The following is an 18,000-nucleotide window of genomic DNA, read 5'->3' as shown; positions in this document are numbered from 1 at the left end:
GAGATATTTCAGGGGGTCCATCCGAGATAGTAGAATGACTGAATGAGAGAGCATGTAGTGCCGAAGCCTTTGAGTAGCCCATACTAGTGCTAGGCAAGTCTTTTCGAGAGCTGAATACTTTCGTTCATATTCTAACATCTTCTTGCCGATATAGTAGATGGCCCTCTCTTTGTGATTGTTTTTGTCGTACTGTGCCAGCATGCATCCCATTGCTTTTTTCGTGACTGACAAGTAAAGGACAAGAGGTTCACTTGGGGTAGGCGAACCAAAATGGCGGGATTTGAGAGATACTCCTTAACTTAGTCAAAAGCTTTTTGGCATTGCTCATTCCATACTGTCGGCTCGTTTTTCTTGAGAAGCTTGAATATAGGTTCTCACACATTGGTGAGCTGAGCGATAAATCTGCTGACATACTGAATTCTGCCTAAAAACCCTCGAATCTGTTTTTCAGTCTTAGGAGGTGCCATTTCTTGTATAACTTTGATTTTTCCAGCGTCTACTTCGATTCCCCTTTGATTGACTACGAATCCAAATAATTTTCCAGAAGTCACTCTGAATATGCATTTTTGAGGGTTAAGGCATAACTGGTATTTTTGGATCCTTGTAAGAAACTTCTCTAATGCAGCGACGTGTCCCGATTGTTCTTTGGATTTCACTATCATGTCATCCACATAGACCTCTACCTCCTTGTGTATCATAACTGAGATGAATGTGGTGGAAACTGAATAATCGTCCTCTAAGTAGAAACAACTACCGATGAGAAGGAGAAAGCAGATCTGGAAAACTGTATCAAAATATTGATCTCCAAAACGAGCCAATTTCTCTCTATAAGTGTGGGAGGCTCCGTCCTCCCCCTCTATCAGCAACAATTCCATCAGCACCTCTGTACTAATCCTGCCCACTTCCCCACCATGGAAGCAGGGATTCTAGTAATGCCCAGCAAATCTCCCACCTCCCGTACAGTCAACATGGCTAATGTTAGAGGCTCTTCATCCATAGCAATGTCCGTAATCGCCACAAAATCAGATGGCCGGATGCCTATCTCTACCTCTGGCATGTGGAAGGAATGAGTCACTGGAAACTACTTTTCCACCATAGCTAAGAATAGAGGTCGATTTGCTCTAAGTGCCAGTATCTAAAGAAATGCTCCAAAGCCCACTATAACAAACTACTTCCTGATATCGTTCGAGAATAGGGTGGCAGTAGAAAGAAACGTGCTCCACCTTCTACTAAAACTGGCCAAAGGATATGGAATAGGACTGTCCAAGCGAACCAATATAGAGACATGTCTCCCGAGTCAATGAAGAAGAGAGGTATCCGGTACCTTTTCGCTCTCCTCTCAGGGATCTCGACCCTAAGAACCTCTCTGCCCACTCTACCTCTACCAATGGCCCTATCTTCTTGGCCTCGACCACTACGTTTGCCTCTCCCACCACTGCCACTAGGGAGGTCCTTAGTTGGACCACTCTGATAACTACTGGCCTCCTCCACTCGACTGCCTGAAGAAGAGCCAGCCACTGAATATGAATCAGGCCTCCGCAAAGGCTGCCTTAGCCAGCCGTACTCTATCGTCACACTGGACCCCAAAGTAAAACTGGCCCGGGTCCTAGGTCTCACCTCCCCCTCCTCGTCTAAAGAATGTCTCGCTACCCGGGTCCTCCGCTCTATACCCATCTGCAAGTTAATAAGTCGTCGAGTCGATGGAAAAAAGTGTTCTGTCTGCCTATCTCGAGATAACCCAATCAAACCTAATCAACCCAGTTCATCCTAGTGCAACCCAGTCAAACTAGTCAACTTAATAAACCCAGGTCAACCCAGTGTAACCTAATCTAAAGCCTAGTCAACCTAGCCAACCCAATTGCAACCCATTTAACCCAGCTTTAACCCGTTTAACCCAGTCAACCTTAATCAATTCAGTTAAACCAGTCAAATCTAGTCAACTTGACCTACCTGTTAAACCTAGTCAACCCAGTCCAACTTAGTAAACCCAATCAAAACCCTAGTAAACCCATTCAAACCTAGTCAAAATTGATCAAACCTAGTTAGCTTAGTCAACTCAGCCATAATCCAATTAACTCAATCAACCCAAGTCAACTCAATAAACCCAATCAAAACTCAGTCAGAAACCTAGTCAACCAGTCAAACCAATCAACTCAGTCAAAATCCAATCAACCCAGTCAACCTTAATCAACTCAGTCAAACCAGTCAACCCTAATCAATCCAGCCCACCTAGTCAAACCCAATCAACCCAATCAACTTAGTCAAACCTAGTCAAACCTAGTTAGACCCAATCAAACCCAGTCAAAACCTAGTCAAACCTTGTCAAACTTAGTCGACCTAGTCAAGTTAATCAAAACCTAATCAAACCAGTCCTACCTAGCCAAATCCCTATCCATGCCAAGAACCCATCCCAACCATGTCGAGATATCATTCAAAGGAAAGAAAATGCCTGGATACCTGAAGCAAGCCAAAATGTTCACAGTTTAAAACAAACAAAATGAGAAAAGAAACATGAAAAGAAAACAAGCAGGGTTAACAATATTTTCACATAAAAAAAAGGGGTCCAGTTACCCAAATAATCCCTAAAAAGTCCATAACCCGGTTCTATACCAATCCCTCCCAAACAGTCCCTAACTACATCCATTTCTTACTCAAAAAAAATTTACCCCTTTATCCAATCTATACTCTCACCTTATTCTCAAACAATCTCTTAAATAAATCACCCAATTTCTCGCCCTAACCATCCCCGAAACCATCCTTAAACAGTCCACATTCTACTCCAAAATAACCACTTAACCATCCCTAATGCTTACCTAAACCAATCCCTAAAACAACCCCTCACTTCTTACCCAAAATCAGTCCTAATAAACCACTCAATTTCTCACCTAAACCAACCCTAAACAGTCCCAAATCCCTATCTTCCCACTCTAAATAGTCCATAATCAGCCCAAATTCTCATCCAAACAACTCCCTTAACAGTCCTAAAATTAGCCCCATTCTCCCTCTAAACAACCCCTAGAACACCCTTAGTTTATCACCCTAAACAGTCCTAACTTCAGTCTAGTAAACCACCTCTTGACCGTCCAATTCATCACCATAACAATCCTAAATTCATACCTTAAGATCACCTTCTCTCACCACTATCTAGCAAACAGCCCGAACCAATCCCAAAATAATCTCAACTGGCTCTTAATTCCCTACCAAAAGCAATCCCTTAAACTCGGTCTAGATGCCCACTCCAAATAACCTCCAAACCACTTTCGACCCTTACCCCAAAACACCCACCAATGACTTCTAATCCCTATCCAAATTCCCACTCTAAACAGCCCAAAACCACATCCCATTCTCTGTCCAAAATAGTCCCATAACTACCCTAGATTCCCTTCAAAATGGCCTCAAAACAACTCGCAAATTCCAAGCCAATTAGTCACTAGGTCCCACCATACAAATCCAAAACCAAAAAATCAGTTCACCCAGCCCCGATCAATCTTCTTCTAAAAACACCCAACCACATCCCCACAAACCGAAACACCAGTCATCTGCCACCATCAAACCCCGATCCCAATTTAACCAAATCAAAATCCAATCCCAAATCCACTGACCAATTCCCCAACCAGTCAAAACAATACCCCTACTCAAATCCACCCCACCATCATTACATCTGTACCATGCCCATCAAAAATCAAAACCAAGCAATCATAAAAAAAAAGAGAATAACATAATAGCATAAAAAATACAATCATAAAATTGAAGTGAACATGTAATTCTCATGGTATGATAGAATATAACATGGTGTAACAAAATGAAAATTTTTAAAACCAAAACGCACATGTGATTCTCGTAGAAAGAAAATAAAAATCATAAAATAAAGGAAAAGAGAAAAAAAAATCATTTAAAGAAAAAACTTGCCTTGGTGTGAAGTCGTAATCCAATCAAACTTTTCAAAGCTTTAAACCTCTTCCACGAGTGCTCAAGTACGACACACACTCCAAGTTGCTCACACGGCCGAACTCAAGGTCCAAATCAACAAAAATAAAAAAAGAAATGAAGAGAAAGGAAGGGAAATCGCCAGAGAGAAAGAGGAAACCGAAGAAAAACTGAAGAACAGAAAATGAAAGGGCGCGCAGGCTTTAAGTGTTTAAAATTCATACTGGTCCATGTTACCAGTACGAGTAAGGCAGGGATTGTCCTATTCGTGTCACTAGTATGGATAAAAGAAATTTTGTTGGATCCGTGCCCTTAGAAGGGACGAAAGAAATGAGAGTGCTATCCATTTTTCAAATACGGATGAGATGGAACCAAAAGCCATCCATGGCTCAAGCACGGATCAGTCAATAATAACTACCAAAAATAAAGAAAAAAAAAACCACCAAAAAATCAAAAGGTCAAAATTCAAAAAATAAAAAAAATTGTCAAAAACCCTTTCGAGTTGTACTCAATTTCGATTTGTTAAAACTTGACTAAAGCAATACCCGAATTTCAAAAATCACCAAATCTTCATCGAATCCAAGGTCTCACATGAGCTCCGAACCATCGAGATCAAGGAATTAATAAGGTAACTTTGTCAAACCCTGTGCTTGAGTAACCATTCTTTACAAAAGTCATCAATTCAATCAGTAATTCGAAGTCGTATTTTGCAAAATTTCGTTTGGCCCGTACAAATTGGGGTTTAGTCTATCTTTTTAGTTCTTTGCACGCAATTCCTGGAAAGAAGGGCAGTTGTAGACACCCCAATTTGAACGGGCCCTCACTCAAAAGGGCCCAAAAATAGTATTTTTCCAATAAACTTGGCCAATGGGCCTCAAAAGTCCGAATCACTAAAAAAATGACATTTTGATCAAACTAAGACCCCTAAGGCCTCCCAATGGTCTAATGGGCCCACCTGAAAAGACTCGACATGCTCCCATCTACCCCGCTTCACTCAAAATATCAATTTTTTAACAAAATTGGCTAACAGGCATGAAAAGTCCGAATCACTAAAAAGTGACATTTTGATCAAACCAAGACCCCTAAGCCTCCCAATGGTTTAAAGGGCCCATAGAAAGAACTTGGCCTACCCCACGCTTTTCAAACCTTCACCGTTCCGCTCTTACATCTAAAATACCTGATCTTCAATAAAATTATCCAACAGGCCTAAAAAACTCGATTTGCCAAAACGTGGCATTTTAATCAATCTAATAATTTCTAAAAATTCTAAAAAGATAAAAAATAAAAAAATGAGACTTGGGACACCTATCACCTCATCTGCCTTCCACCACTTCGCCTCCAAATCCACAAAAACCTTAAGCCCATCCAAAATCTACAAGCCCTCAACTATTTCCTAAATTAATTTCTCACCTTACCCCTAACCTAAAATCAATCCCATATCACCTAAACCCTAAAATGAACCTACCTTCAAAAATCCAACCCAAAACAAATCTACCCAATCCAAAATAACCTACAACCATCCTAAAATCCAAGTCCAATACACTAAAAGCTCACAAACCATTCTCCATATCCAATCCACCTCTAATCCACAACCCATAACCCATTAACCACTACCCTCATCAACCAATCACTCTCTTAACATCAAAGGATGACACATGTCATCATCCCTTATCACCTCTCTCATCTAATCACCTACCCCCATCACCTTTCTTTAAACAATCGATCTAACAGCTCATTTCTTTCCAAAAATCACCTCAACCCATACCTTGCCCTAACCTAACCTATCACCCTTCTCTAATACCATCAACCACCCACATCACAACCTATATCTTTTACACCCTAACCTATCACCCTTCTTTAACACCATCAACCACCCACATCACAACCCATATCTTCTATACCTCAACCCATCACTTTCCCTTAAAACACTTTTACAAAATCACCTCAACCTATACTTTCCATCATCATCACCAAATCAACCCATACTTTTTTCTCTAATCAAACAACCACCATCACCAATCAACCAATCTCATCACCTCACTCTCTCATCATCTTTGCCATATGTCATCATCCCCTCAACTCTCCCAAAATCCAATCAACCAACCTCTTACACGACCTATACCCCAAATCTAAATACCTTACCTCTTCCATCAACCTAACACTCAATCAAACACCTAAACACCTTACACCCCCATTCTCTCCATCAACCATCACTCATTTCATCTCACCAAACACTCTACCCAAATGGATTTGGATAAGATTCAAATCATTTGGGTTAAAATACAATCTATTTCCCTCATTACACAATTACCCTCACTTTCACTTCAAATTTCATACCTCTCACTTCTAAAAACCATGTCATTATCTATTCTCCCAACCCTTCACCCCATTATACCCCTAAAATACCTTCTAAATATTTATAAATATCCCTTTCTCTTCCCAAAAATGATTACCAAGTCTCACTAAAAAAATTTTACTCTCTAATCATCTCTTCTCCATTCTCACATCAATCTTCTAAATAAAGAAAATATACTCTCATATTCTATTAAGGACCTTAGAAGATATTGAAGAAGAAAAGTAAGGAAAGAAAAGGTGAAACATCAAGGTGGGTTCAAAGTACACCTTTTCCCCTCTCATTCTCTACCCTCTACATTCCCCTCTTCTATTATCCCCTTCCTTTTTTTATTTTTATTTTTAGAAAGCCTTTAAGATGTGATGCTACCCTCCCTTATCTTCGGTAGATTGAACTTCGATCCGATAAAAAGTATAAGGGTTGTAACCTTTTAAAAAAAAATAAAACCAATTTTATCCTAAAATGATTTTAAGGCATTTGGAAATTGGATCCTTCTCAACCCATGAGAATGGATACATGACCTTAGCCCACACTTTTTAAATATGAATTATGTCCAAGGCTCATGTCTATTAGGATCATCATCTTCAATGAGTTGATCCTATGATCGAACCGAAAGTAAATCCCTATTTAGGGTACAAATGCACAACATGTGACACTATATTTTTGTACTTTTTAATCGAAATGATCGAGTTAAATTGAGGTTACCGTTACTTGGTGGGGAGAAAAGGGTGCCTAACACCTTCCCTTTTCTCCAATCTAGTAGCTTACCCCGATCTCAAGGTTTGACTAGTACTTTATCCATTGTGAGTCACTACGTGCCAAAAATGATACATTTTTCAAAACATGTGCATCGGGTGACCATTCACACCCACTTACAATATGAATGGTGACGACTCCAAATCTTTGTAGATGTAGTCATCGTAATCGTGAAACCACGTAGCTACACCCCCATAGCAACAAAATAATCGAGTTTCTTCTTCTTTCTTTGTTCTTCTTTGTTTCTACTTGACCTTGATCTTGTATCACTCTAGTGGGTATGGCAACAAAAATCCAATTTCATATTTTAGTAGTGTATGTGAACCTCATTGACAGAAAACGGATTAAAGAAACTCCTCAAGAGCTCATCTTATCAAGGCATTTTAATTTCAGGTTCAATTCTTTACATGAGCTAGTGGTTGTTACCCCTTCCTAATTGAATTGTTAGAAATATAGAATCAATCTAGCTAGACCATGTTGTAGGTTCTAATCACACTTTTGGCTTTGATGACAGAGTGGCTTCAAATAATTTATCATGTTGTAGGACTACTCTCTTTGATGGAATTGTGGAGGAAGGAATCAGGACTACCTGAAAGCGCCCTTGATCCGCAGGGTGTGCGGATCCGCTTTTGACCCTTGAGGTTTGGGAGTTGCCACCTAGTTATTACGGTCTAGGAACTGATCAAGGATTCTAAACGGACAAAAAAACTAATCTAGAACAAAAAAAATTGAATTCGGGGATCACATTACGGGGTTGGAAGGTGTTAGGCACCAACCCCGCCCGACCAAAGCTGGTCTCTACTAACTTCACAAGTAAATCACATTGCTAAAAAAAACCTAGATAATAAAAAAAATTATACCTTTCGGTAGCAAAAACCTTGTTCCCTCAGATCCGACAAAAACTTCTCCTTGTACTGTACTCCTTGCTTCGTTCTGTCTTTCGACTTGATTTCTAATTTTTGAGGTAAGGTATCTCCTTTTTTTTATCTGGATTCTTCGAGTTTGTTATGAATTTTGGGGTGTTTTTGAAGGACTTTTAAGTATTTTTTAGACTAAAATCAAAGAAGGGATGTTAGGTAAAGAGTTGGGGCTCCAAAATTAGGATTTATGGGAGGCTAAGAGGCTTTTTGACCTACTTTTCTTAAGATTTTTTATTTGATACAAAAATAAGGTGTGAGGACCTCTATTTATAGATTTTTTTAGGGGTTGATTTAGATAGAATTAGTGTTTGATTGTAATTCTTTTAGTTAGAGTTGTATTTTAGTTAGACTTGTTTTAGGTAGAGTTGTGTTTTAATTAGAATTGTTTTAGGCGGAGTTGTGTTTTAGTTAGAACTCTATTAGATAGAGTTATTATTTAATTAGAACTCTACTATAATTTTGACTTTTAGTCTTATTTGATTGACTTTTAATATTTTGTCTTTAGTCTTAATTGATTGACTTTTAATATCTTGACTTCAGTCTTGCTTAATTGACTTTAATTTTGACTTTAGTCTCACTTGATTGACTTTAATACCTTGACCTTAGACTTGCTTGACTGACTTTAATTTTTTGGAGAACCCTCCTCTATTATATCTTTAATTCTTTGGACCCCCAAATGGAGGGGTCCTTAAAGAAATATCTCACGAACCCTCAACAATTTTGTCTGAGAGTCCGATTGATCGATTTCTTTGGTTCAAAATTTTAAATTAATTTCATTAATGTTTCACTTTAATTATTTAATATTTTATTTATTAATTTCAAAAATTTTAATTATAAAAATTGTGAAATTACCGTTTTACTCCCAAAGAGGACTTTTCACGTTTTAAGTCGATTTTTAATGTTCTAGGATGTTTCAGAATCGATTTTTCATATGGAATTCAATGGAAATATTAGTTTGTGTCATTTATGAAATTTTTGTGTGAAATGATCATGAACTTTATGAGGGGCATTTTCGTAATTTTATCGAATTCTGTTAAAATTGGTGAAATGATTTATTTGATTTCGATTTGTTGTTTTATGTGTTTGAGAGAGTTTTCCTAAGCGTAACATAGGCTCTAGGGTTGTTTTGAGATTAGGGGTATTTTGATAATTTGATAATTTTTTAGTGATTTTTATCGTGAAACTTCTTTTTGGGTCTGCAAGAAGATGATTTCTATGTTTCTGGAATCGTATTTTCCTAGCATAGCGTGATTTCTAAAGTTTTGTCAGTTCGAGATACCTCATCCGGATTTCTGAAACACATCTGGTAACAAAATAAAGCAATGAAATACACATCCATCATTGGGAATCATTGCGATCGGGTTGACGAGTTGATTAATCAGGGGAGTGCAAAAATGAGGTGTCTACACTACCTCATACTCTCATGAAATTGATGAGCATGACAATGATAGAACTGTTGATGGATTGCAAAATAGAGTCATTCTACTGAAGAGAGTAAGTGTTTCATCTTAGTAGAAGACTCTTTGTTTTACTATTTAACTTTGTTTGCAACTATTGTGGTGGTGGACCCATTTTTTTGTAGTAGTTTTTAGAGAAGTTCATCCGTAATCCCTATTTTAATCTTGTTTTATTATATGCTACTGTAATTTCCAAAGTGCAAAAAAGTGTTTGTAATTAGTGTATAATGTTGAAAAAGATTAACGTGATAATATTGATTTATTTGTCATGTCTTTATGTTAAATAGTTGACAAGTGATATACATGAGGAGGTAGAAAACCATAACCGCATACTCGATTGAATGGTATGTAGGTCGAGGTCATTTAATCTCATATTTTCAAAGTTCATTTTGAAAAGAGTTTCTTTGTATGATCCAAAGGCCCATATCAAATCAGAAATGCGAGTGAAGCCATTTTTCATCCTTGTGTGGAAAGATAGGACATAGTGCATTACATGCACACAAGTGCAGCATGCCCCAAAGCAGTCTATGCAGCCATTTTGCAAGTACTATTGATTCCAATATAAATTTGTCTACACTATATATTATATTAAAATATTGCCAAGTTTTATGTTGACTATGTAAGTGAAGCCTACAATATTCTAGTTTTGATAAGTTAACAACTTATAACGCACTAATCATTACTTTTAAAAAAAACTAATAGTACACAAGAATGCATGATTGCATCAATTAATCTAGCTTGTCGTGAATTTTGAATCAATTAACACCAATCTAGCATGATCACAAGAATGTATGCTTGAATCATGCTTGAGCATCTACTAAAAGAGAATCGATGGACGAATGAGTCCATTACTGCCATAGCTATTGTGAGTTTTGATTTGAGCATACGTTTTATAATTCCCTTTTATGCTTAGTGTGAGATATATGGTAATTACATATGCAATTGGAGGAACAGTTGGTTGTTGGACTAAGTACAATTGAAGCTCAAAATTTAAAATTGATATAGGACCAACATGTTTTGAATACCTTTATGAGGATTGTAGGCTTGTATAACAAGATTTATAAGCTATGGCTTCGTATCCATGTTATGGTTCATCATCACTCGTTGTCATTGGCTACAACTTGTCCTAGTTAAGGTGATACTTGCACGGGATTTTACTCTTTTGAATAACTAATCTGCTTATGTCTTGCATTTGAGTGTTATCTCAGATTACTTAATTTCCATGTGATTTCATCTCTGTATGTGATATAGCAATATTTTCATTTTGATTTTGATCCAACTTTTAATTTTGGTTAATTTTATTGAAGGTTTTGAGTCAGGCTCAAGAGAATAAAATATTTCCTTTTGGGACTCATCATAGAATTCACCCTTTTCTCTATTGGTTTACTCGGGGAAGTAAACATTTTCAAATCGATCGTAGATAAGATACTTATGGCTTCTGAGTCTATGCTTGGTTTAAGTTAAGTATTGAACTTGATTATTCGAACTTCTGATGTTTCAGCTCGGACCGCTCTCAGCTTGGGATCTTCTTCTATTTTTTTTTTGTTGCTTTAACTTTTGCCTAGATCGCCTTTTCAGGTTTTCAATCTATTGAGCTTGCTCTAGCTTTTTCCTAGATCGCTTTTTCAGGTTTTTGATCTAGCGAGCTTTTTTTTTTTCCTTAGCTCTGATTGTTGCCAAAGTTGTCCTTTCAGATTTTCAACCTTCCGAGCTTGCCTTAATTTTTGCCTAAGTTACCCTTTTTGGATTTTCAACTTAGCAGGCTTCATCATTTTTTATCTTTCTCTTCTCCTTTGAACTTCTAGAGTTACTGTCTGATCATGCTTTGCTATCTTCCTTGACTTTTCGTATGGTACTTAGGAGGATTTTCATGGGTAGGCTTAGGACTGGATAAAAAAAGAAAGGAATTTTGAGGCTCAAAAACCCAAATGATATGAACCTTCTTGGATTAAGACCTTCTCTTGATGATCTCTTCTAGAAACCCTTTTATTCGAAGGCTTCGAATATTCTAGAATTGTCTTAAAACAAATTAAAAAGTTGATCGGACTAAAACCCCAAGGAAACTAAGTCCTTGAAACCTCAATCTAATGACACCACAAGGATTGATCACTTCCTTGATAAGTCGAAGAGTCATGTCTTTTCTTCAAGAACTCGAATGAAAACTCATAAAGAACCCATAAAGAAATCATGAAACAAAACTAAAGTTTCTTTGAATAAACTTCAAAATCTCATAAGATGTAAAATATCAATTGTGTCCCAATTACAAAATGAGGTGCCTTTTTATAGACAAGATTAATTCTAATTAGTCCTTGGAAAAATAAAAAAAAAGTCTAATTAGTCCTTAGGAAATAAAGAATTCAAACTAAGGACAATTAGAACATACAAATTCCCAATTAACCCTTGTATTCAAATTGATCTTCCAAATTGACCTTTTGCATAAAAAGATAGTTGACCATCCTTGATGAAACTTTGATATCTCCGAAGTTAGCCTTAGAATCTTCTAGAATGGCCTCTTTGTATTGGACTTCCACAATCAAGCCTTGCAATGCCTCTTCCATCCGTTTTGTCCTTGCCCTAGTCATCGGACCGCCAATTCCTTGCAATGGTTCTTGAGAAGACTTGGAAACAGCAACTCGATCTCCATTATTCTCTCCATCTTCGAAAAGATTCGTCCTCGAATCACCTACATTAAACACGGATAAATCAGCAACATTAAAAGTTGCAGTAACATTACCATAATCACTTGGCAAATCAACTTTGTAGGCGTTATCATTGATCCGTTCCAAGACTTGAAACGGACCATCTCCTCGAGGTTGCAATTTTGATTTCCTTTGGGTAGGAAACCGCTCCTTACGCAAGTGCACCCAAACCCAATCTCCAGGGTGGAAGATAACTTTCAAACGACCCTTATTGGCTTGCTTAGCATATTGCTCATTCTTCCTGTCAATATTAGCTCGAACTTTGGCATGTAAATCTTTCACAAAGTCTGCCTTTTTCTTACCATCAAGATTAGCATGTTCATTAGTAGGCAAAGGTAAAATATCCACAGGCGTTAAAGGATTAAAACCATAAACAATCTCAAATGGAGAAAATGAAGTAGTTGAATGAATAGTTCTATTATATGCGAACTCAATATGTGGTAAACACTTTTCCCATTGTTTTAAATTTTTTTGAATGATAGCACGCAACAAGGTAGTGAGTGTCCTATTAACTACTTCAGTCTGGCCGTCCGTTTGAGGATGTGCAACAGTAGAAAATAGAAGTTTAGTTCCTAATTTACTCCATAAAGTATGCCAAAAATAACTAAGGAACTTAACATCTCTATCACTAACAATTGATTTAGGTAGCCCATGCAATCGAATTACCTCCTTGAAAAACAATTCAGCAATATGTGTTGCGTCATTGGTTTTAGTACATGCAATAAAATGGGCCATCTTACTAAACCTATCAACAACAACAAATATACTATCTTTACCATTTTGAGTCCTTGGCAATCCTAAAACAAAATCCATAGAAATATCAATCCAAGGCTGATTAGGTACAGGCAAAGGGGTATACAAGCCATGCGGTCGAATTTTAGACTTTGCTTGCTTACATGTAATGCACTTGTCACAAATAGATTGAACATCATGCTTTATATGGGGCCAATAAAAATGCTCACGTAAGATATCTAAAGTTTTTAGGACACCAAAATGACCCATTAAACCTCCCCCATGACCTTCCCTTACAAGTAATTCACGAATAGAACAATTAGGCACGCATAATTTATCTTTCTTGAAAAGAAATCCTTATGCCTATAAAAGTCACCAGATGCACACTTAGCACATGCATTCCATACTTGGCTGAAATCAGAATCATTGGCATACAAATCTTTAATTAATTCAAAACCAAGTAGTTTAGTTTGCAATGAAGTAAGTAACACGTACCTTCTTGATAATGCATCGGCCACAACATTTTCCTTCCCACGTTTATATTTAATTACATAAGGAAATGTTTCTATAAACTCCAACCATTTAGCATGTCTTTTATTAAGCTTACCTTGGGTCTTCAGGAATTTCAAGCTTTCATGATCAGAATGAATGATAAATTCCCTTGGCCATAAATAATGTTGCCATGTTCGAAGAGTTCTCACTAGTGCATAAAGCTCTTTGTCATAAGTAGGATAATTCAATGCTGCCCCACTTAGCTTTTCACTAAAATAAGCTATTGGCTTAGAATCCTGCATCAAAACAGCTCCTACTCCAATCCCGGATGCATCACACTCTATTTCAAAAGCTTTATCAAAGTTAGGCAAACACAACAAAGGTGCATTAGTTAACTTATCTTTCAAAGTTTGGAAAGCCTGATCATGCACATTAACCCAATTAAAAACAACATTCTTTTTAACAAGTTCATTCAAAGGTACAGCAATAGAACTAAAATCTTTAACAAACCTTCGATAAAAACTTGCTAAACCATGAAAACTTCTTACCTCATTCGCATTCTTAGGTGTAGGCCAATCCTTTATTGCCCTTACCTTTTCCTCATCAACACTAATTCCCTGCGAACTAACAACAAATCCAAGAAACACAACAGATTCCATACAAAATGTGCATTTCTTAAGATTAACATATAATTGATGTTCTCTTAACACACTAAACACAGCATGCAAATGCTTCACATGGTCATCAACATTTTTGCTATAGACTAAAATATCATCAAAGTAAACTACCACAAATTTTCCCATGAAAGCACGCAAAACATGGTTCATTAATCTCATGAATGTACTAGGGGCGTTAGTTAAACCGAAGGGCATTACTAACCATTCATACAACCCATATCTAGTTTTAAATGCAGTTTTCCATTCATCTCCCTCTTTCATGCGAATTTGATAATACCCATTCTTTAGATCAATTTTAGAAAACAAACGAGAGCCATGCAATTCGTCAAACATATCATCTAACCTAGGGATAGGATGCCTATATTTTACCGTTATCTTATTAATAGCTCGACAATCCACACACATGCGCCATGTTCCATCTTTCTTTGGTACTAAGAGAACAGGAACCGAACATGGGCTGAGACTTTCCCTTACAAATCCCTTCTGCAACAGTTCATCCACTTGCCTCTGTATCTCCTTTGTTTCCTCGGGATTAGCTCTATAAGCAGGTCTATTTGGTATAGCAGAACCAGGTATGAAGTCTATTTGGTGCTCAATTCCTCTTAAAGGAGGTAAACCATGTGGAATCTCCTCGGGAAAAAGATCCTCAAAATCCTGTAATAAAGACAAGACAACACTAGGCAAAGAGGAGTTAAGATCGTCAGTAGAAAAATAAACATCTTTGTACATAAGAACTAGAACTTGTGGCCTTGCTATCATTACACTTTTAACATCATATTTGTCAGCAAGTACACTCAGTACTTTATTCTTCTCTCCAGGTTGCTCACTTTGCTCTCCTTTTTGCTCACACTTTTGTTTCTCTCTCTTTTTGCACTCACTTGCTATTCTAACCTGGTCTTCATAAGCTTGCAAAGGTTTGAGAGGGGCCAATACAATTTTTTGATTGTTCATTACAAAAGAATAACGATTTTTATACCCATCATGCAACACTCTCCTATCAAATTGCCATGGTCGACCGAGCAATATATGACCGGCATGCATCGGTGCCACATCACAAATAACCTCATCCACATACTTGCCTATTGAGAAAGGAACCCGAACTTTCTTGTTTACCTTCACTTCTCCACAATCATTCAACCATTGAAGCTTATATGGTTTAGGATGTTTCTGCCATTTCAAATTCAACTTCTCTACCAACAAGGTACTAGCAACATTGGTACAACTCCCACTATCAATAATCAATGTACAGACTTTATCCTTCACGTGGCATCTTGTGTGAAAAATATGCTCACGTTGCTCCTCATCTCCTTCATCCTTAGGCTGTATACTCAAAGCTCTCCTGGTGACAAGTAAATCACCATGCACAGGCTCTTCCACTTCAACATCAGAACAATCCTCTAATGGAGGCATCTCGTTGTCACTTGAACTAGCACTTTCAATGTCTCCGTTTGCCAATACAACCATAACCCTCTTGTTTGGGCATTCAGAAGCAATATGTCCAAACCCTTGGCACCTAAAATACTTAATCTGACGTGACTTAATAAGAGGCTTTGTTTCAGGTCTATCTTTAGGAATAGAAACCAAAGGCTTCAACTTTACATCTTCTTTTGGTTTGAAAGGAATTTTGTTGTCTTTCCAATTTGGTTTCCACGGATTATTAGAAGATGATCCAGATCTAAACCTTCTAGACTTGATTTACTTTTCCACTTTAATGGCTTTGTGCAGTAACTCTTCCATTTCCACATAATGGTGCAACTCAACCACATCAGCAATTTCTTTGTTCAATCCGGCAATGAATCTAGCCATAGTTGCTTCTCTATCTTCGTCTATGCTTGCTCTAATCATGGCAATCTCCATTTCTTTATAATAATCCTCTACACTCATGGAACCTTGAACCAACCCTTGCAGTTTGATATACAAATCTCGATAGTAATGGCTAGGAATAAATCTTTTACGCATCACTGACTTCATCTCATCCCATGATCGAATAGGTCTTTCACCATTTCTGCGCCTATTGATCACCAATTGATCCCACCATATACTGGCATAGTTTGTAAATTCCACGGCGGCTAGCTTTATTTTTTTATCCTCGGAATAATTATGACAATCAAAAACGTGCTCAACTTTTCTTTCCCACTCCAAATATAATTCAGGATCATTCTTTCCGTGAAAGGTCGGAATTGTCATCTTTATGCTATCCAAATTGTTATCTTCTTTGAAATCTACTTTCTTATCCCGTCGATAATGTACTCTCTCCGCTTCGGAATGAATATCTTCTTCTCCGTCGAACTCATGTCTTCGATATGGTTTAGATTCATTAAAGGATTCCATATTGTCCAACCTTGAATTCAACAATTTAAATTGATCATGAACGGCCTTGATGAATAATTTTAAGTCGGTCTCATGTGATTCTCCCCCTTCCTTACTCATGGTTGAAATCCTGTAAGTTAAAATAAACGAAAACAAAACAAAAATATGCAACAATATTGTAAGTCCCGGAAAGTGATGAAAATGATGGAATTGAAGGTCGAAACGGTGTGGAACAAGGCTATGCCTGTTGAACTTGTAGATCTCGAAAAGAGCTTCGATTTGATATGCACTAATAGTCGTTCCGATATCCGGATCAAAAGTTATGGCCGTTTGAAGTTAAGAACTCCAATTTATCGAATTTCTGTAACTACAAACAGCAACTAATAAATCTTTTTTTTTTTTTTTTTAAACCAAGCCCAGCAAAAAAAAAAAAACAATAAATCAGCCTTTAAGGTACTTAATCAGCAAGTCAAGAAAGTCGACCAATCAGTCTGTTTTCAGCAAAAAAAATACAGCCCAAAAACACTAAGAGACATAAATTCAGAAAATGCAGAAAATGCAGAAATTAAAATCTGAAGATCTATTAGTTCAGATCTATTTTCAGTCAAAAGAATTCAGAAATTCGTTTCTGAATTTTCTCAGTTATAATGTTTGGCAGACAAACTTAAAACAAGGTGAAAGAAAAAAAAAAAAAAATTCAGAAACATTACACCAATTTAATGTAACTAACAACAATTCGTTCTATATGAACTAGATACAGCAACTCCAACAACAGAAACGTGATTCTAAGTTTCCAGCAAAAAAAATAAAAAAAAAAAATCAGCGATAAAACATGGTAAATCAATAAGAAATCCTACAATGACATCAGTGAGTTGTGAGTTGAGTTGTTCTTTAGTATGTAAGATTAAAAAAAAAAAATACAAAAAAAAAAATCCAAGAATGTTCAAGAATTTTCGATTCACAGATGGAAATCTTAGAAAGATTTCAGTACAGCAACGTTGGCTGTGTTTGTTGAATTTCCAGCAATAAGAACATTTTTTCTCAATACAGCAACGTTGGCTGTGGTTTGTTGAATTTCCAGCAACAAGAACGTTTGTTCTCAATACAGCAACGTTGGCTGTGTTTGTTGAATTTCCAGCAACATGAACGTGTGTTCTCAATACAGCAACGTTGGCTGTGTTTTTGTTGAATTTCCAGCAACAAGAAATATTTCAAGTTTACTTACAGCAACATCAATGGTGATGTAAGTGAAAGATTTTTCAATGAGTGACCATTAAAGACCATTAAAGATCAACACTATGTCCAAGACAATTCTCCCAAACGAAAATTTCAGAAATCAAGAATCACAATCGAGTATTCTGTTATGGCTGAAATTTCAAGAAGCTCAATTTGCAGATGTACATATAAGGAATTAGAAAGAATGTTGAAGATCGAACATTGATTTCCAATTTCAGCAAAATAGAATAGCCAATAACACGAGGTGGCTGAATTCCAGAAATTTATTTATTTATTTATTTATTTTTTTTTTCAATGAACAACACAGCAAAACATGGCTGTTGGGGCTGTGTTTCAGCAAAACATGGCTGTTGGTTTGTTCTTGTACACAAAATTAAAATCTAAATCTTTTAAAAACAAAGATGATCATGTAGCTCGTATATCTTAGATTGATTGTTGATG

At 36.9% G+C, this 18,000-nt stretch overlaps 1 protein-coding gene across 1 annotated transcript; it reads right to left on the bottom strand.

Annotated features, from left to right (window-relative positions):
• Positions 1 to 874: 874 nt before the first annotated feature.
• On the bottom strand, positions 875 to 16,174 carry LOC147389081 (uncharacterized). The gene is given in 6 exon segments (XM_086419727.1): positions 875 to 1,050; positions 1,170 to 1,674; positions 12,101 to 12,506; positions 12,867 to 13,200; positions 13,203 to 14,436; positions 14,515 to 16,174. Coding segments are annotated over 6 exon segments (4,125 nt in total). The 5' UTR covers positions 15,985 to 16,174.
• Positions 16,175 to 18,000: the final 1,826 nt, after the last annotated feature.

The sequence above is a fragment of the Akebia trifoliata genome, chromosome 12 (genome assembly GCF_017979445.1).
Source record: "Akebia trifoliata isolate Shusen 1 chromosome 12, ASM1797944v1, whole genome shotgun sequence".
Classification (NCBI taxonomy): Eukaryota; Viridiplantae; Streptophyta; class Magnoliopsida; order Ranunculales; family Lardizabalaceae; genus Akebia; species Akebia trifoliata.
The sequence above is the reverse complement of the archived record's forward strand: the minus strand, read 5'-3'. Positions and strand labels throughout refer to the sequence as shown.